This window comes from Calypte anna, chromosome 19 (genome assembly GCF_003957555.1).
Source record: "Calypte anna isolate BGI_N300 chromosome 19, bCalAnn1_v1.p, whole genome shotgun sequence".
NCBI lineage: Eukaryota > Metazoa > Chordata > Aves > Apodiformes > Trochilidae > Calypte > Calypte anna.
In genome coordinates this window covers 6,393,289-6,410,758 of record NC_044264.1, presented here as the reverse complement: position 1 = coordinate 6,410,758, position 17,470 = coordinate 6,393,289, and the positions used below count along the sequence as shown (strand labels likewise).

Sequence of the window (17,470 nt, the reverse complement as noted above, 5' to 3'; positions counted from 1 at the left end):
CTTTGCTGTTGCCTTCCTGCTGCCCAAAGGTGTTCCAGGCTGAGAGCAGCAGCTCTGCTTTCCCCGCTGTAGCTGGGCTAAGGGCGAGCTCGGTGGGCTCCTGCTTATTTTTCATGCTTGGGGAGGCCATCGGGGCCATGCTGGCGAGCAGGAGCGTGTGTGTAGCTGGGAGCAGGCTGGATACTTTGCGTTTTCAGAGGAATTTTCTCCCTTTCTGCTCTTTCTGTCTCCTCCAATTAACTCTGTTTGTAATGGAGAGAGCCAAAGGTGGGAGCTGGGCTGAGGAGCCGCTTCCCCTCCGTCCCCACTCCAAGGGCCTGTCCCCTGAGCCACCCTGGGAGGCGGCTCCATCTCCGCCACACGTGATGGATGCCGCCATTTCCAAATACAATTTGTTCGGCCTCTCTGCGTCCGCCGATACCCGCCGACCGTCGCTCTGTCCCTTGGGAACAGCCTTGCGTCACAGGTAGCGGGTGCTGCGGCTGACGGGGGACCTGACAGCCTTCCCCGGGGCTCCGTGCGTTCACCGCGCCGCCTGTTATGAACTGATGCATTTCTTGCTCCAGCCAGGAGCGAGTGTTCCTGCTCTGCCCGCCCCTCCGGCGGTTCCTCTCCTCTGAGTCACTCGCTGCTGTACTCAGGGGTGCTTCGCTTTTGCTGTCTGCTGCTGTCTGGAGAACTGCAGCCTTTCGGCTTCCTGTAGAGCAGTTCAGCGAAAGCAGTAATTAGGGCCCGTAAAAATTTTATTTTATTAGCGAGAAGTGTTGGTGGGTAATTGGCCATAATTTGAAACCAGCCAGATTGGAGATTAATAAAAAAAAAAATGGGAAAAAAAAAATTTGGAGATGTTTTTAGCAGAAATACCAGGGCTTGTTGGGCTGTTACTTGCAAACCTTTCCAGGGATGGGAGGGGAAGGTGGCTGCTGTGGAGAGGGTGTCCGGCAGCAATCGCCTGTGCTGTACCCGTCCTTGAGGGTGTTTGACACTGGCATGGGAAGAAAGGAAACCTTGTTTTCCAAGAACTCTGCTCTTTCTCAGCTTGATAAGCATTTAAAATAAAAGCTGCACAATTGGAATTGGCAGAGCATCCTCATTCTTTTGTCTGTCTGTTTATTTTTTTCCCCTCATCCCTCGACATGTGTGCTACAGCCCACGGTTACTACACCCCGCAGAACCACAGGCCTGGAGCTCTGCAGGCGCGCGCTGAGCTCTGCCCACCCCCAGCCTGGCTCTTTGAAGCCTGGCAGAGCAGCAGAGATCCGGCTCCATCCCCAGTCGGGTCCTGACCCTGGCAGCCTCCTGATGTCCAGAGCACTGAAGTATTTGGGAAAATACACGTTTTTCAGCCCCTTTTGGTTCCTCCTTTGTTTGTGGGGCAGCATAAGCAGAGCTCTGCTTGGAGCTGGGTGGTGGTTTTGGACCTGGGCTGTGACCATGCTGTATGGACCCCATCGCTTTGGTATTTATAGACTTGATTTCGAATAGCTTGAAAATGGCCAAGACTGGGAGCAGGAGCAGTCTGTCAGCCCGTGCCTGCATCCCGTGCACTCATGGCGATGGCTGGTGTCAGTGATTGGAGAATTAACCACTCCACTTGGGGAGTAAGGAAGAGCCAAGCCCCGGCACACATACCACGCTTGGTTATTGCTGGTTGAATCAGACCAGGGAGTTACTTCAGGTTACTAGTCCTAGTTGTTGCTTTGGTGTAAAGGATGGGGTGTGAGGGGGGTGTTACTTCAGGTTAGTAGTGCTTGTTTTTTGCTTGGCAGCCCAGGCTGGAACCTGGCGTAACTGTTTCCCAAAGAATATTTTTGGTTTTAAAACTGAAGGTCAGCAGTTCGCAAGTGCTGTGCTTGCAGCCAACTCTGTGGTTCGCCCTGTGCCACCGGGCCAGCAGCACTTGAAATCCTGATCAATTGATCTGCAACAATATGAAACCACGAAGGGTGACTGCCAGTTAAAACTCCCTGTCTCGCCCCATTTTCCCCACCCAAAGTGTCTTTCTGCCCATATCCACTTTCTTGCTGCCTGTCTCCCTCCCTCCCTTTCGGCTTTGTATTGGAGTTTTTGTCTATCTTTTTCCATCTCTCTGTCTCTTTTCATAACAGTTTTTAATAATGTTTTAGTTAGTTCCAGCCTTTTCCCTCAATGGATCCCATTGGAAAATGCATTTGAAAGGAAACAGTTATACACTTCCCTTCCTTTGAAACTCTGTTGGCACCTTTTCCAGTGCAGTAAACCATACAACATGGATTTTCAAAGTTTCCAAACACAGACATGCTGGCGTTAAATTTATGAAAAAATATTTTATTCGGCTGTATAGTAACTATGAGTCTCTGAGCTGCTGGTCACAGTGAAATCGAAGCTCGCTTTGGAACTCCAACAGGTTTTCAAATCTCTGCAGGAAACGTAGCTGTGCTGGCTGTATGGGAGCCTGCAGCTCCCTCTCACCCTCCTGGCAGGAGATGAATGGGGTGCTGGAGCACCCCAGGGTTGAGCCCATCACCCTTGGGTGCAACTTTTCTTCCCTGCAGGCAGCCCTGGTGGGAGCAGTAACTGCAGGAAACTTTATGGTCATGCCAATCCTATCTGAAATCACAGGGGAAAAGAGGAATTTGGCATGAAAACGTAATGTCTTAGGCTTGTTAACGAAGGTAGAAGGGTCAGGCTTTTGAGTTACTGAGTCCCGTGGTGGTGGGGCTCCATAGCTGGTGTGAGCGTGCTGTAGTCTGCATGGGGTTTTGGGACCTGGGGCTCTGTCTACATGTTAAGTTGTGGGAGCACTGAGATCATATTCTCTAATAGTGGGGCTCGGATGTTAAACTTCCTGGAATGGTTTCTCTGTGTGCTGTGGGTTTGTGCCTGTGGTCTCAGCCCTTCCCGCGGGGAATTGCTCACTTGACACCTGAGAACCTCCCTTTGCGTGGCACCGCTCAGAGCAGAATTTTTTTTTTTTTCCTTGTGTATTTCCACAAAGACCACGGCCCCAAGTTCACCACAAGAGGTCGGGTGGGTGAATCTGGCTGTATCCTCCTGAGGACTATGGGGTTGCTTCTAAACACAGCGAGCCTCAAAGCTGGTGCTCATCAGCACTTCCATGAGCTTGAGGTGTGGTGTAATGCAGATAAGACCTCTTGTGATAGACCAGATGACAACATGGCAAAGAGATCCTGGGCTCAGTTTTCCTGTTGTTCTTTTTGCTTTTAAAATTCCTTTATTTTCACATGGGAGTTTTCCAGAGAAGTGTCTGATGAAGTGTTACCATTGTGCTTGGTGCTGCATGGAGCATAGGGAGAGCTAGAAAGTTCAGGCCCAAATAATTGGGTAGCATAAACTCACTGGCTTCAGTCTTAAAGCATCTCAGGTTGGGGTGTCTCTGCATGGTATCTCTTAAGTATAGAGGGGGAACTGAGGTTAAGGAAAACAACAGGTTTTCTGCTTTCTTGGCTGCTTACTTTGAGATGCAGGAGACAGAGTTCTCCTAAAAACACAGTCCCTTAGAAGCTGCCTTTCTTATTGAAATCAGAGTTGCCCAGAATCTACAAATTTCATCCCCTTGGTGTCATCATGACCAACCAAGAAGTGAGGGACACACAAATACTGACTACCTGCATTGAGAGGGGTTCAGGTGACTTGTAGAAGTTCAGGACTTCAGCACAGATAAAATCTAGTTCTCCAGCCCAGCTCTGAGCTGTCTTAATCCCCAGGATATTACTGTGTTCTGCTGCCTTCAGCTTTACTGAACATGTATGCAAATTTCAGTACATCAGGAGGCTCTGCAGGAGGGTCTCTGCTGTCTGTTATTTTCTGGTTTGTTTGAAAATAGGAACTTGAGGGGTGAAAAGGTAATATGTTGTTAGGACTACCTTATAATGAGTAAATGTGATGGAGTTGAAGTGGCATAGATGGCTTTAAATCTGGTATTCCTGACCTATAAGCACTTGACTTTGTGTTCATGTAATGGTTTTGTATGTGTAATTCATTTTTAGAAAAGCAAGTACTCCCATAGAACCAGACTGACCTCATCTGGGATCCTTGGCTGGCACATAAATCTAGATTCACCACACAAACCTCTACCATGGCAGGAATCCTGGATATGCAGACCAGGTGCTGGGGAGAGCAGCCACTGATGGTGCCAGCAGAGTACTGTGAGGGCATGGAGAAGTGGCTGCTTTGCTGTCACCTGGCTTCTGCTTCAGCCCTCTTTTACACCTTGCCTTTCCCTTTGCTGTGTCTCATCTGGATCAGCTTCTTCTCTTGTCTGTCCCTGCAGATGAACCAGCTGCTGCTCCGTGCAGGAGCAGATGAAAGCTGTCTGATAATGACCACTCAGGTTTCCATAGGGCCCCCAGCCATGGCAAAGCAAAGGGGGGCAGGGGTGGCAGAAGGCACACCCAAAGTCCGCTACCATCCCCTGCCAAAATCGTGGTGCCTGCTTCAAAGTGAGAAGGTGCTAGGGATTTGGCTGAAATAATCGAAGAGTTTTTAACTTGAGAAGAACAATATATTTTCCCTAACCTCATTCTGGCAAATGGCTGAACCTTTGTAGATGAAATTTTCCCAATAAATTTAGCTTGAAGAAAGCTTTTGGCATGAAGGATTGCAGCCTAAATGGTTAAAGTTTGGCAAAGTTCTCGGTAACTAAAACCAGGATCATATAGTGGAAAGTGTTAGGTTAGCTTCACTGTAGGCACAGGGACTGGGTTGTGCCCCTCTCAGAGGGATGTCCAAGTTCTGGGATGCCATCTGGGCAGGCTGGAGGGACTGAGCAGGTGGCCAGGAGCTGGAGCAGGAGGTGAGGAGGCAATTCAGACTTGCAGGCATCCAATGAGGACCCTGAGATTTACTGCCTCCCTGGAGCTGGCAGTAGTGTGGGGGGGACACCACAGGGTTTTGCTTTACGTTTTGGCATTTGCTTTGCAAGCTGACACAGTGGCTGGCACCCTGGTCCCTCAGGAAGCTGTAAAAAAGAAGAGCAGCAAACGAGCGAATGTGTTGAAACGGAAGCTCCGCACTTTGCTGTTCCTGCCCCATCAAAGGCTGCTTTCTCCGAATGTGCCTGTCTGCAGGCGCTTTCTCTCATTAACTTTTACTCGAGGCTTGCAGCCCTCACCAAGTTTCACACCAGAGGAGGCATGTTCCAGGCTGTCTGTTTGCATTTGTTGCCAAAGACATGCCCACCTCCAAAGACATGCACTGGGAGGAAAGAGGAGGGAGGGATGTGTGTGTGTGGAAAAGGCTGCCTTTTATTTGTTGCGATTGTCCTGGTAAAACTTCACTCAGGGCTGGAGTAAATCTCTTGGGAAGCCCTGTTCACACCTCCTCCCCCACTGTAAATAACATCTGACACAATTATGGTTGGGCGCATGCAGCTCCTGGGTGGGATGCTAGTAGCAGCTTGCTGTGCCTGCTGTGGAGCACTGAGCTGGGCTCTGGTGGCAGCACAATCCCGTGAGGAGCTGCTCTCCTTGCAGGGTGAGGTTCAGGGCTCAGGCTGTGCAACTGGCTGACAGATCTGTGAAGACAGAGGGTAGGCCATCAGGGGTTTCCTTGTGTCAGGCAGCATCGTCCTGCCTCGCTGCAGTGCCCCTCACACCTTTTTATGTTTCTGTCATCCATGTTTTTTTCTTCTTTTTACTGTTTCATCCAGATGCCCTCTGCATGTACCGAGCCCTGCTCTCCTTTGGGCTCTTGTAGCTGCTTCAGTCCCATCCTGCTTGTCCATCCTACAGCAATATTCCCTCTGCAGCAAGAGACAGCTGGTGCCAGACTGGTCTGGAGCTATATACATGTTCATGAGCTGGCTTGCAAGTTTGCAAGGATATAATTTCTTACAAGCTAGCCAGGAGTTCTGTACTTTCGGGTTTGCCAGCCTTTTAGCTGCCAGGCAGGTCAAATTCATGTTGCTGTCAGTGGCTGGCAGCAGAACCCGTGGCTCCGGGGACCTTGAGGCCAATGAAGATTTTGCTGTGCCTGTGTCATAAGTTCTAGCATCAACTCACCCACTTGGAACGGATTGACTGAAAGCAGTGCTGAGAAATAACAATTTCCCTGGCAATTCTCCAGGCATTGCCAGTGTGGGTGAGACTGTAGGTGCCTTTGGCCGAGCTGTGCTGCTCTGTCTGCCTGGGACTGGAGTGTCTCAGTGAAAATGTCACTAGCAAGAGCTGGAATGTACATGGTTCTCTATGCAAGAATAGTGTTTCTGAGACTACAGTGGGGTATTGCCCATCCTGAACTGACTCCTGCAGCCTCACTGGGGTCAGGGGTGTAGAGCAGGCCCCTGGCCCTGCTGACTGTGTCAGGGACCCCAAGCATAGAGGGAATGCTCAGAGTGCTGCTTAGTGCAAGTGGAAATGGCTTCAATCTGTGTTTTGACTGATGGATCTTTTCAGGAAATTTCTGAGAATAACATTTCTAAAAATGGCTACTTCTTTCCACTGATATTTCCTGGAAAAGGTTGCAGTTAATTTTAAACCACTATCCTTTTCCCTTTTCAAGTGGAAATGGCTCTGTGCTTGTCCTCAAGGCTAATGTCATTCTTTCTGCCCTAGCCCAGGTTGCTTGATGGTGAGGGACAATGTGCCATCACCCTGGCCTCCACTTCCAGGATTAGTTGGTCTTTCAGGGCTGCAGAAATTTGAGTGCTGTGAGTACACAGTGCATGTGTCTGCCCTCTCTGTGGAAATGCATAACCCTCTCTCCCCAAGTCACTTCACAGTGATGCTTGTCCCTGACTCCTGGCCAGTCCCAGGTACACAAGAAAGCTGTCTCTAGAGTCATTCCCTTGCCCAGCCTAAAGCTCTATTTCTTGAGGTCAGGAAGAATACACTGAGATCATTATTTCACCCCAGGTGCAAGGATACAGGCCCTGTGCATGGATCCTGAGCTTGGGGATGGTCAGAGCTGGAGCAAGCTCCTGGATTAGCCAGAGGGAGCTGGGCAGGCAGCCCCTTCATGTCGGGCAGAGCATGGCTTCCCCTGTGGCTCTCAAGCAGGGTTGCTGCTTCAAGGGGGAATATGTCATTAATTTTTATGCCTTCCCCTGTAAACCATCGACCCTTTTTATGATGTCATGAGGGATTCCTTAATTTTGCAGCTGCTTCCTGGTTACGTCAGAGAAGAGCCTCCCATCCTAGAGCCCAGCACTGCAGTCCAGAACGGCTGGAAACAAATGAAGTGTTGAATATCTAATGGCTTCCACAGGGAGAGCTGCTCCATCTCCCCAGGCCCCCAGCATTCCTCACCTCCTAAGCCTCCCTCCCTCAGACAAGACAGGGTTTCAGCATGGAGATGGGGGAGCTGCAGAGTCCTGGGCAGCCCTGGGTGCTTTGGGAACATGTGCAGCGAGATCCCCAGTGCTGCTGCAGCCAAGTTTCCCTACCCGGGGCCTTCCTGCCTCTCCACAGGGAGAGACTGGGACAGGGAGGTGGATTAAGGTTGTTACTGAAGTCCTAAGGTTGCTTTGGGAGGGATTCAGCCCTGTGAGCTGCAGGTGTGTGTGTTCAGCTCTGGCGCAGGGTTGGGGCTGCCATTGTGTCTGCTGCCTGCAAATGCAAAGGCAGGGAGCATCATTCCAGGAAAGCTGCCCATCGTTTCCAGGCTCTTTGCAGGGTATTGGCTGGGGCTGAGGGATTGCCTCCAGGTTCCCAGGCTCTTTCGGAGTCAGATGAGTTGGTGTGTGACTTGCTGCTTCCCAGTGGTGAGCTGGGAGTGCCCATGACTCACAGGTCCTCTGCGAGGGGGTGTTGTGGAAATACCATGAGCATCCCCCATCACGTTGCTGCTTTATATTCCTATTTTGCTTTAGACAGCAATTTCGCTGCTTTATGTTCCTGTCAGTCTGTTGTGTGCTGTCTCCACTGTGGGCAGGCAGTGGTGAGACCAGCAGCACGGTTCTCCCTGCCCATTTCCTGCAGCCATCCCCATCCCGGTGGGTTGCTCTGTCACCTCTCCAAGGCTGCTGTCTGGCAGAGGGTGACTCACGGGCAAAACACGCTTGTGTCTGAGCGATAAGAGAGCAAACCAATTGCCTTTAGCTGGTGTCAGCTTGGAGGTGACCAGCCTCTTGTCTTCTTCCCTGCAGGGCAGCAGCCAGCTGGTGAATCAGTTGTCTGTGCTGCTGACACATCAGCCGGGTGCCTTAGGCATGGCTGCTCCACCTCCTGCATCCCTTCACCAGCCTATTCTGTCATCCTCGGGATTGTGTCTGGAGACCTGTTTGTTCCTTTGATTGCCTTCGTGTATGGTCCTTTACCGTGTCACCGGGGAAGGTGGGTTCAGGTGTTGCTCCCTGGGAACAAATTGTGTCCCTGCTGCTCTATCTGCCTGCGCTGGGGCTGCTGGAGCTACAGCTCAGGTTAGGACGGGGAGGCCAGCGTGGAAATCATCTCACTGGAGTCCTCCTGACCCTTGGCTAGAGCAGTCCGGTTGCCTGGATCAAAGGAATCTGATCTCCTTTGAGACTCTAATGCTTCTTGGCTTATGTTTGAACAGTGAAAGGTTCAGCTCTCCTCATGTTGTGTTAGCTGGGATGGATGTAGGAGCATGTCTGCTGCTTGCTTGTGAGCTCAGGGGTTGCTGTGGCTCGCTTGCACTGCTGCCTAGAGCATGCTTGGAGCAGAGCAGCTGGGAGACCTCACTTCCAGCCCCTGTGCCCCATCCCTACCAGTGCCCCCCCTGCCCAAGGCCACGTGGGCTGGGCTCACTCTGCCCCGATTGTCCCTTGCAGGATTTCCTTCGGCACATGGCCCTCGAGCGGCCGCGAGAAGCTTCCTCCAGCAAATCCCTCTCCTCGGAGGTGGCTGTCCCTTGCATCGCCTGCTCTTTTCCCATTCCCATTTCCTGTGGCTGGTTGTGTTGCCCTAACAGAGGTTTGGCATTGCTGTTTTGCACACCCTAGTGGGAGAGGGGATGTGTTTATCACTTTTCCTGGAGATTATCTGTTTAAGCACTCTCTGACAGTTACAATAACAAGGGCAGCGCGTTGTGTTTCCCAGCAAAAGGACACTCGCTGCTGAAAGATGTATAGCACTAATTAGAAATACATAACATCCGGCCACATGGCAGCCTTCTCCCGGCCGCTCCATTTCCTGAGCTCAGACGACTTTGACGACAGTTGGTTTATGTTTTCCATGAATATAATGTTCTCAGAGAAGCACAAATTTCTCCCCATTACAAAAGTCCCCATTCTTTCTCCATCTCTCTCCCCTCCCTCCTTGTGTACCCTTCCCTCTGCGAAGCAGGTAGATTTATGACTGCAGAAAGCCTGGGTTGGATCCTGCAAAGCTTGCAGCCCTGCGTGGACCCTGTTGAGAGCCCAGGTAGGCGCTCGCAGAGGGCGCTGGGGCAGCTCCCATCCTGCTCCCTCAGCTCTGCAAAGGAAACTGCCTCCTGGTAGAAAAACAGCACTCTTCGTGCAGACCAGCTGGAGGAAAAAACCCTCTTTCCTACATCCGAAGAAATAGGAGGACTCTTCTACAGTTCAGAGGGTTTCGTGATCTTTAGAAAAACCGCCCACCCCTGGTTCCCAGTTGCTTTCTCTCTGTGCTTGCAGTCTGATGCTCATCAGCTCCCATTTTTTCCATCCCATCCTTTTGCCTCCTCACTGCTTCAGAGCAGATAGCCTGGGCACCAGCTGGAGGAGTCTGGGTCCAATCTCCATCTTGCAGCAAGCAACAGTGACTGGGACAAGGACATTTTTTTGGAGGTCCTTGCATACTGGATGGAAACAGGGCAGTTGTTTTGCTGAGTGTAACACAGGTTAGGTGCAAGGTTGGTTAGATATAAGGGAGGTAAGAAGATGGAGCATGCTCAGGGCAGTGAAATCTTAGAAGGTTTTAGCTGCTGAAACGAATTCCGATTGAATATGGAAAAACTGCTGTATTTCAGATGTTTTTAGCTTGGCCAAGTTTGGACAGGATTTCTAGTAGGACAGGAAAACTCTCTGTTAAAAAGGTTACTCTGCAGCAAAATCTCAGATCCCCTTTCCAGGATTTGCAGTTGCTAGATTAGCTCAAGGAAAAGGTTGTAAGTGTTTTTTTTCTAAGGAGGGTAAGCCACTATCTTGTTTCTTAGCCTCATTCTCACAAGTAGCTGAACTGTTATGGCTAAAGATTTCCTGAAGAATTTGGGCTGAGCCAGGTACCCAGCATGGAAACTTCAGCTCCCATAGTTAAAGTTGGAGCCAACTGGAAAAAGGGTCTTGTGAGTGGCCAGTGTCAGGGAGGCTTAATAACAAGGTGCTCAAAACTCTGCCTGCAAAAACCTGTCAGAGCTCATGTCCCACTGTCTGGTCCAGCATCTGGAGCCCTCACCTCTGCAGGGGAGGGGAGGTTTGCAGAGAGCTGCAGGACTCTTGCTTATTTTTTGGATGCAGAAAGACATATTGTGGAGACAGATCCAGACTGTGAAGTGTGGGGTAATGCAAATTACCCAGGCTGTCATTTCAGGCTACAAAGTGTTTAGTGACATTCCTGCTTTAAAATGCTCTGCCTGCTCCTATTTCTAGCCCTGTGCAGCATTGCACATACCTCAAGGGTTTTACTGGCCTAGCTGATGTGAGGCTACAAGTGACTGAGTAACAGATCCAGCTTGAGAAAGCTCCTAGAAGGTGGAGTTTTGACTGGCTGAGCTCCCTGCCACCCCTGCTGCATGGCTCCATGGGCTGCATGTTGGTAGAGCAGGTCATGGTGCAGCATGCGGTGTCACTCTGAGTCAGTCTGGGCTGCAGAAGCTGTGAGTCCCAAAGCCCTAACCTGAAAGCTGTGGTTTAAGAAGCAGTTACTGAGGTAGCAGTGCCAGCTTCACACACTCCCCTCTCCCCCCACACAGCACCTTTGTTGGCAATGGCACAGATGAAAGGTGACATTTCAAACCTCGATGAGCTGTGTGATCTGGGTCACAGGGTGGCGGTGCAGGCAGGAGGTGATTGGTGATGTGGTGACAGGAGCTGTTTAAGTGATGCTGGCATTAACAGGGATGTTTGCCTGGTTTCGAGAGGAGAAGGTGGAGGGAGAATGTGTTAGTCGTGGTGCACAGCCTGGTGGTGTGTTGGATGTTTTCCTGCAGAGCCATGGCTGCTGGTGGCATGGAATTAACCACATCTCTGACCACCTTGGCTCCCAAGAACTTGTGGAAACTTTTTTTGTGTATGATTTCTGTCCGTAGTCTGCCTGACCACCTTGACATGGTGCCCTGGCTGCATGGCATGGCTGGGGGTGAGTGCAGTTGGGTTGTCTGATTACAGCCCAACTGGGGCTTCAGGGGAGGAGGTGTAACACAGGTTTTGTGGCAGCTGACGGGATGCCATCAATGCCATCTGAAAATGTCTTTGGACTGTTTTTCTCCTAGTGCCAGGGTGGACTCGGACACTTTGTGCTGTGGGCTAGAGACCACACTGTGTGTGCAGAGAGGTGATTTCCTTACTTTCCATCAGTCAAAACACAAGTTTTTATCTATACAGCCCCACTTAATGAGTGTTTGACTGCCTCTGGCACCTGGAGTCTGCCATCCCACTGCCTCACTGTCACAAAGTTGTGACAATTGACTCCAAGCTTGCTGAAAGCCAAGGCTCCCTGCCTCCTTGTTGTCCCAAAGGTGGTGAAAAGGCACAAAGAGAAAGTTCCTTCTGATTTATGGTGCTTTCCTCTTGTCCTACAATTAAGCTCTCAGAGCCTTTGCTGGCAAGTTTGGGAGCTGCAGTGCTGGTGTGTGTTCAGGGATTTTGAATAATCACCCACCATGCTCTCATATGGATGTTTGTCCTTCCCTGCCAGGTTTTTGGGCTGGGGAAGCCTTTAGACGAGGCTGACAAGCTTGGCCAGGGAATGAACTCTCAGAACCGGGGGAGTTTTGTGTAATTTAATGCTGAGATGACAACACCCATGGTAGCTGAGCTGGAACTGTGGGGAAACAATCCTGGGTGGGTGTCCTGTTGCTCGTACCCATGCAGTGGGCAGCTTTGTGGGCTGTGCTGGGGCTGAGCGCTGTTGCAGCACATCAAAGGACTGTGGGTGTCTGTAAACTGGGTGTGAGCTGGTGGGCACATGGTGCACATCTGTAGCAATAGGAGATGTTTGATGGGGCTGTAGCTGTAGTGCTTAGTTTGAGTGAGCACGTTGTGGTGGCTGTACCTGTGAGAACTCACATGCAAGGCATGTTTTTATTCTCTTTTGAGGGTTTCATGTTTTATGGGGAACTTGTAACCTGCAAGAACTGCTGGTGGTGGCAGTGGGAAAGGCTGAGGCCCCAGTACCATGACTGCCATGACCAAGTGCTTCTTGGAGCTGAACTCTGACATATATCAGGGCTGTCCTTGTGACCCTCAGCATCACAAAACCATTTTAGACTTTGCCTTTTGTGGGTGGGAAGGTCTTAGCTTTTGTACCAGCCTGGTTTGGGGGGGACTGCTTGTCTCACTTGCTGAAATGCCCAGAGCTTTTTACCCACCCTGGGGACTCACTGGATTTGGGTGTGGCAGCACAACAGCTGTGGTCTTGTTATGTGCCCCTTTAGGACAGGGGGTGAAGAGTCCAGCATCTCACCCAAGTGCAGAAGGAGGGAGTGAGGGGAAGATAAGTGTAATTTCTTGAACTGGACTGTGGCCAGAGTGCTGGGACTAACGCTCTTAATTGTGGGAAACGCTTCATGAAAGAGATTTACTGTCCCAGAGTGGTCACATCTTTAGTTTTATGTTTCCTCTGAAAGTTGACAGCCCCTTCAGTAAAGCACTTCCTACCATTGCTCTGCGGCACCAGCTCAGCCCTGGCTCCAGGCACAGAGCACCCTTGTTCAACTTCAGGCACCTCTGGTGCCACCCTGCCTTGCTTTCAGTGGTCTCCCCACTGGGTGCTGAACTCCTTGTCATCTGTAAGAGCTGGCCAAATCAAGCTTACACATCTTTCCCCCCCTCTCTTTTTTTCCCCTTTTCTGTTTTTAGGTGTGCTTTAGTAATTTTCTGGCTGTTTTTAACCTCCCACCCCATTGCTCTGAAATAATTTGCACTTTTAAACCCAATGTTTGTTCTCAGCACCTCAGGCGTTTTGCTAGCCCCGGCTGGAACGGGGTCTCCATGTCTTGCTTTAATCCTCTTGCCCTTTGCTCAAAATCCCTGATCTGCCACATCAGGGGAGTTCAGCTTCCAACACCTTCTCCTTTCCTGTGTACAGCAGATGCTCATGTCTGCAGTAAAGGGGCCTGAAGTCAGGGGCTCTCCTTCCCCATCCTGGCTCTCACAGGCACTGCTTTGGAGTCAGGACCTATGATGTGCAAATCCTTTGCATGGGTTCTGGTAGCTTTTCTCTCAATGGCCGCAAGGTGAGTTCTGGAAGCCCTGGTCCTTCAGTGGGTGTTGCAGGCTGGTGAGGAGCAGCCTGCTCAGAGCCAACACCACAAGCTGGTAGGGGACCCTCAGGCAGTGTGGGTGCATCCTGTGGCTCGCTTCCCATCCTCCCTCTGGTCAATCTCCAAGCCAGCCATTTCCCCCAGTAGCTCAAGGGGCAAGTGAACTTGGAACAGAGAGGATTTGGAGGGCAGAGGCTGCCCAAAAGTCAGAAAACCCCCCTGCAAGCAGGCAGCATGGTGCCTGAGTGGGCATGGGCAGCCTGATGGCCCCAGGGTGCTCGTGGCTTCCTTAAATGTAACCCACACCCTGCTCCAGGCTGTTCCATCGAGCCAGCTCCCCACTGCTCTTAGCAGCCTCAGAAGTGGTTTCTGGCTGGGTGTAGATGTGCTGGGGGGATTTGCTCTCACTCCGAGCCGGCTCTGTTTGGAAGAGCTGTGGTCGTGTGGCATCTACTTGAGTAACAGCTTCAATTAAGCTCTCTTGACAAGCTGTTGTGTGACTGGTGAACTAATGGGAGGAGCCCCCTCCTCAGCTGCTGAGGTTAAAACTCCAGCAGGGACAAAGATCAAACATGCAGCTAATTACCCTTTTAACACTTAAACATATCCCCCTCCTTCAGGGAAAGGCATCAGCTCCAAGGAGCAGCTTCTGTGCTGGGATCCCTGAGTGCCAGTTTGCCTCAGCAGGCGAGGTGGGGACAGGCATGATATGGGCAGTATGACTGCAGCCTCTTCCCACTCCAGAACTATTATTCACCACCTTCTTTTTGCCCCCTACATGGAGCAGTTGGGTCCAGGACAGGTGTGAGATGGGGAATCATCCAGCACTGCAGATATCCCTGCCCCATGCAGGATGCAGAATGAGTGACTGTGAAGGTGAAGCAAGATGGAGCATCTGACCTGCTCCTTTCCTCTTTGTCTCCTAGAGTGCATCGCTGAAGACTGTCGCTCCGTCATTCAGGAACAGGCCACGGCCCTGGGGCTCTCCATGTTTGCACTCCTGGTCAGGAGGTGCACCAGCCTGCTGCAGGAGTGCTTGCAAGGTAAGAGGTTACCAGCAGGATGCACTCAGCTTCCCGCCAGGCAGCCTGGTGGGGTTCAGGCCCTTGTTCCCTGCTGTTTTGTACATCCCTTCCCCCCTGCTGGGGCCTTTGGCATCTTCCTGGTGTCTCAAGCTCTGCCCGGGTCCTGGCTAGATCATCTGTCAGGAAAGCCCCTGATGTGTGCAGGCAGAAATGTTTGAAATGGATAAATGCAGAGCTTGCTTTCTGACAGCTATTGGGAAACTTCCTAAAACTGGGACCTCGGGATCCTCTCTCTGTGACTGGTGCCCTGGCACTCCACTGCCCTTAATAAAAGGGATCACAGACATCCTGGTTTGTCCCCCAGGCCAGTCTGTGTAGGGAGAACAGATATGTCTTTATGCTTGTTGTGGGCTATGGCTGTTCCCTTGAGCGTCCAAGGCGTGATGCTGGGATCTGTGTTGTGCATCCTCATCCCTGCCCGAGCCTGGCCCCTGGCCGTGGTGAGCTGCCTCAGCTCTCACATCTTGTATTTGCAGTTCAGCCACGAGAGGTGGAGCAAGAGAATGAGGAGGACGACATCAAGGTCTCTGTCTTGCCCCAGGACCTGAAGGAACTGCTCCCCAGTGTGAAGGTCTGGTCGGACTGGATGCTTGGCCACCCGGACACCTGGAATCCTCCTCCAACTTCTCTCGAGCTCCCAAAACAGTACGTGCATCCTCTGGTCTGTCTTTTCTGGGCCCCTTGTGCTACCTTTCCCCCTCACTCAGGATGTGGTATTTTGACCTGAGCACCCAGGAGACACTCACTGCTCAGGGGATGTCTGGGGGGAAAGTTGTCACCTTTGGTAATACGGTGACTTACTCATTGATACATGGATGGGAGCGAAGTGCTTCTGAGGGGCCTGGTGGGTTGCCATGTGTTTCTGTGTGTTAGAAAATGTTCCATGCACTGTTTTTTTACTTTCTGCTTGGGATGTGTGTCTGCTTTTGCTGGGATATGTCTCCTTTACACACTCTGCTGGCCCAGCCAGCTGAACAGGCAGGGCCTTCCCCTCCATGAGATGGAAGTCTGTTTCCAGCACAAGCATTTCATTACCTATTTTTGACTGAATCAGGCCAACCTTGGTCAGGCTGAGCTGGCCTAGCCTGGAGCAGCTTGCCTGTTCCTGGAATTCCAAAAGCCATCTCCCTTCTTCTTCAGAAACAGCGCATCTCTACCCCTGCAACACAGAAAAGGGTTAATTTTCTAAACTGGCCAATTCCAGCCCATTAGTCCATAATGCGGACTAGGCAATTTGCATATTTTTGGACAGAAAATTGTGTGAAGGGGCCAAGTACGGAGTATGCGAAACAGCGTCTGAGCATGCTCTGTAGCTACTTTCCCGCAGGATTTTCCATCTGCCTCCAGTACTCCGGATCCAGAGCCTGAAATCATGTCTTATTGTTAATCCAAAGGAGCCAGAACCCAGGGTGATGGGAAGGAGCATTAGGAATAATCCAGCAAAGTGGCTTAACCATTAATGGGTCCCCGCTCTGTGCGTCAGGTCCAGTCCTGCTCTCCTAGTTTATTGCCTCTTACTCCAGTTCTTTTTCATTTGGCTGAGGAAATGGAAATCTCACACAGGAAGTTCTGGGCCTCATTTTGTGGAGATGGAGTCTGTTTTCTGTTTGTCGGCTGCTCGGTGTGGGACCGCTGCCTGCTCATGTGAACTGCTGCCCATCTTTGGGCAGGAACTCAAACTGGGATCTATCACGTGAGCCCGCCTGCACCAATCCCCCCTTCCCCTCACGCTGCCTGTGCAGGGAGCTCCTCAACCCTTGGCGACGGGCAGCTTCGAGATGGAATTTCTGATTGGGTTCAAGCAGCCAGCGCTCGGCGCCTTCCCTGGGATGAGCTGCCTCTCCCTCCCGTGGGGCGTGAGGCTGCATTCCCCTAGGCTGCTGGAGCAGGTGTGGACTCCTCCTTGTCCTTTGGGGTGGGAGAAGGCAGTTGTGGTGGCTCATCCTGTGGTTTGGTGGCCAGTGGGTCATTGGGGAGCAGTGGACATAGGTTGGGGGACTCCACTCTGCCAGGGCCTGGCTTGCTGGGTGGAGGAACACGGGTCTTTGTTGTGTATGATACGACCAACTTCTTTCCCACCTTGCCTTCTTCCATGGAGGATGAAGTCCCACCATGCCCTTAATCTGTCTAGGGGCTGCCTTCCTCAGTGTTGGTTCCCAGCTCCTCCACCCTGGTGCTCTTTCAGCCCAGACCTTTTGTGTTGACCCAGCATTGTGTGTCTGGATGTTAGCAGTCTGGGACTCTAGGACAGCAGTGGCTGAGCTTTCCTGGAGGCGTGGGTAGTGATGAATAACAGAGATGCAGCTCTGTTCTTGGGTACAACCTGGGCCTTGCAAGCTTTTCTTTGGAGGTGGGAAAGGAAAAGGGGAGCACTGAATTACTGTTTCAGCTCTGTTGACATAAGCCTGCTGTCTGGCCTGTTCAGTAACCAGGTAGAGTCACCGAGTCCAGGGGTTTAGATAGGAGCAGCTTCAAAGAAGTTTAGAAGTAAAACATGGGTCAGAGCAGCAGGCGTGTTGGAGTAAGCCAAGGTTTATGGGCAGGGTGAGCTCAAGAGCAGGGAGAGCATGCAAGGAACGTGCACAGATGTCAAGTTATGGATCTGAGTGAGTGTCCTGTGCTGTTTCAGATGTGCTCTGTGGCTCATGGAAGTGGGATGTGCCTGAGGTCCCTAATGCCAATGGAGAAGCCAGTTACACTGGCTGAAACCTCCTTCCCAGAACTCTGCAGCTATTGCTTTCAGTGCCCCTCATGGTGCCCCACAGAAAAGGGGCAGAAAAAAACCCACAACACCCCAAAGCACAGAAAGTACCCTGCAAGGATGCCACAAATGTGCTAAAGCTTCTGGAAAAAACTGGCCCCATACCCACCTGGCAGCTCCCAAGGAGCAAAGGCCTGGCCCAGAGCTTGCATCAAAGTGCAGCTCATCCGGGGCCAGCGCTGCTGCCAGAATGACGGCCTGGGCTTGGGGCCAGTGGGGCAGCTTGTCAAGACTCCACCAGAGCCTGGGCTGCTGGGGCTCTCCATCCCACAGTTCTTTA

At 51.4% G+C, this 17,470-nt stretch overlaps 1 protein-coding gene across 5 annotated transcripts in view; it reads left to right on the top strand.

Moving 5' to 3' along the window:
- The window catches only part of SMG6 (SMG6 nonsense mediated mRNA decay factor), a 110,628-nt gene that overhangs the window by 38,952 nt on the left and 54,206 nt on the right, over positions 1-17,470 (top strand). For 4 of the 5 annotated variants that reach the window (XM_030462262.1, XM_030462263.1, XM_030462264.1 and 1 more), the window contains 2 exons: positions 14,271-14,387; positions 14,906-15,074. In XM_030462262.1, the coding sequence (XP_030318122.1) occupies positions 14,271-14,387; positions 14,906-15,074 (286 nt within the window). Of the gene's footprint in view, positions 1-8,173; positions 8,274-14,270; positions 14,388-14,905; positions 15,075-17,470 lie in introns of those variants that run through there. The other variant, XM_030462266.1, reaches the window with a different exon arrangement.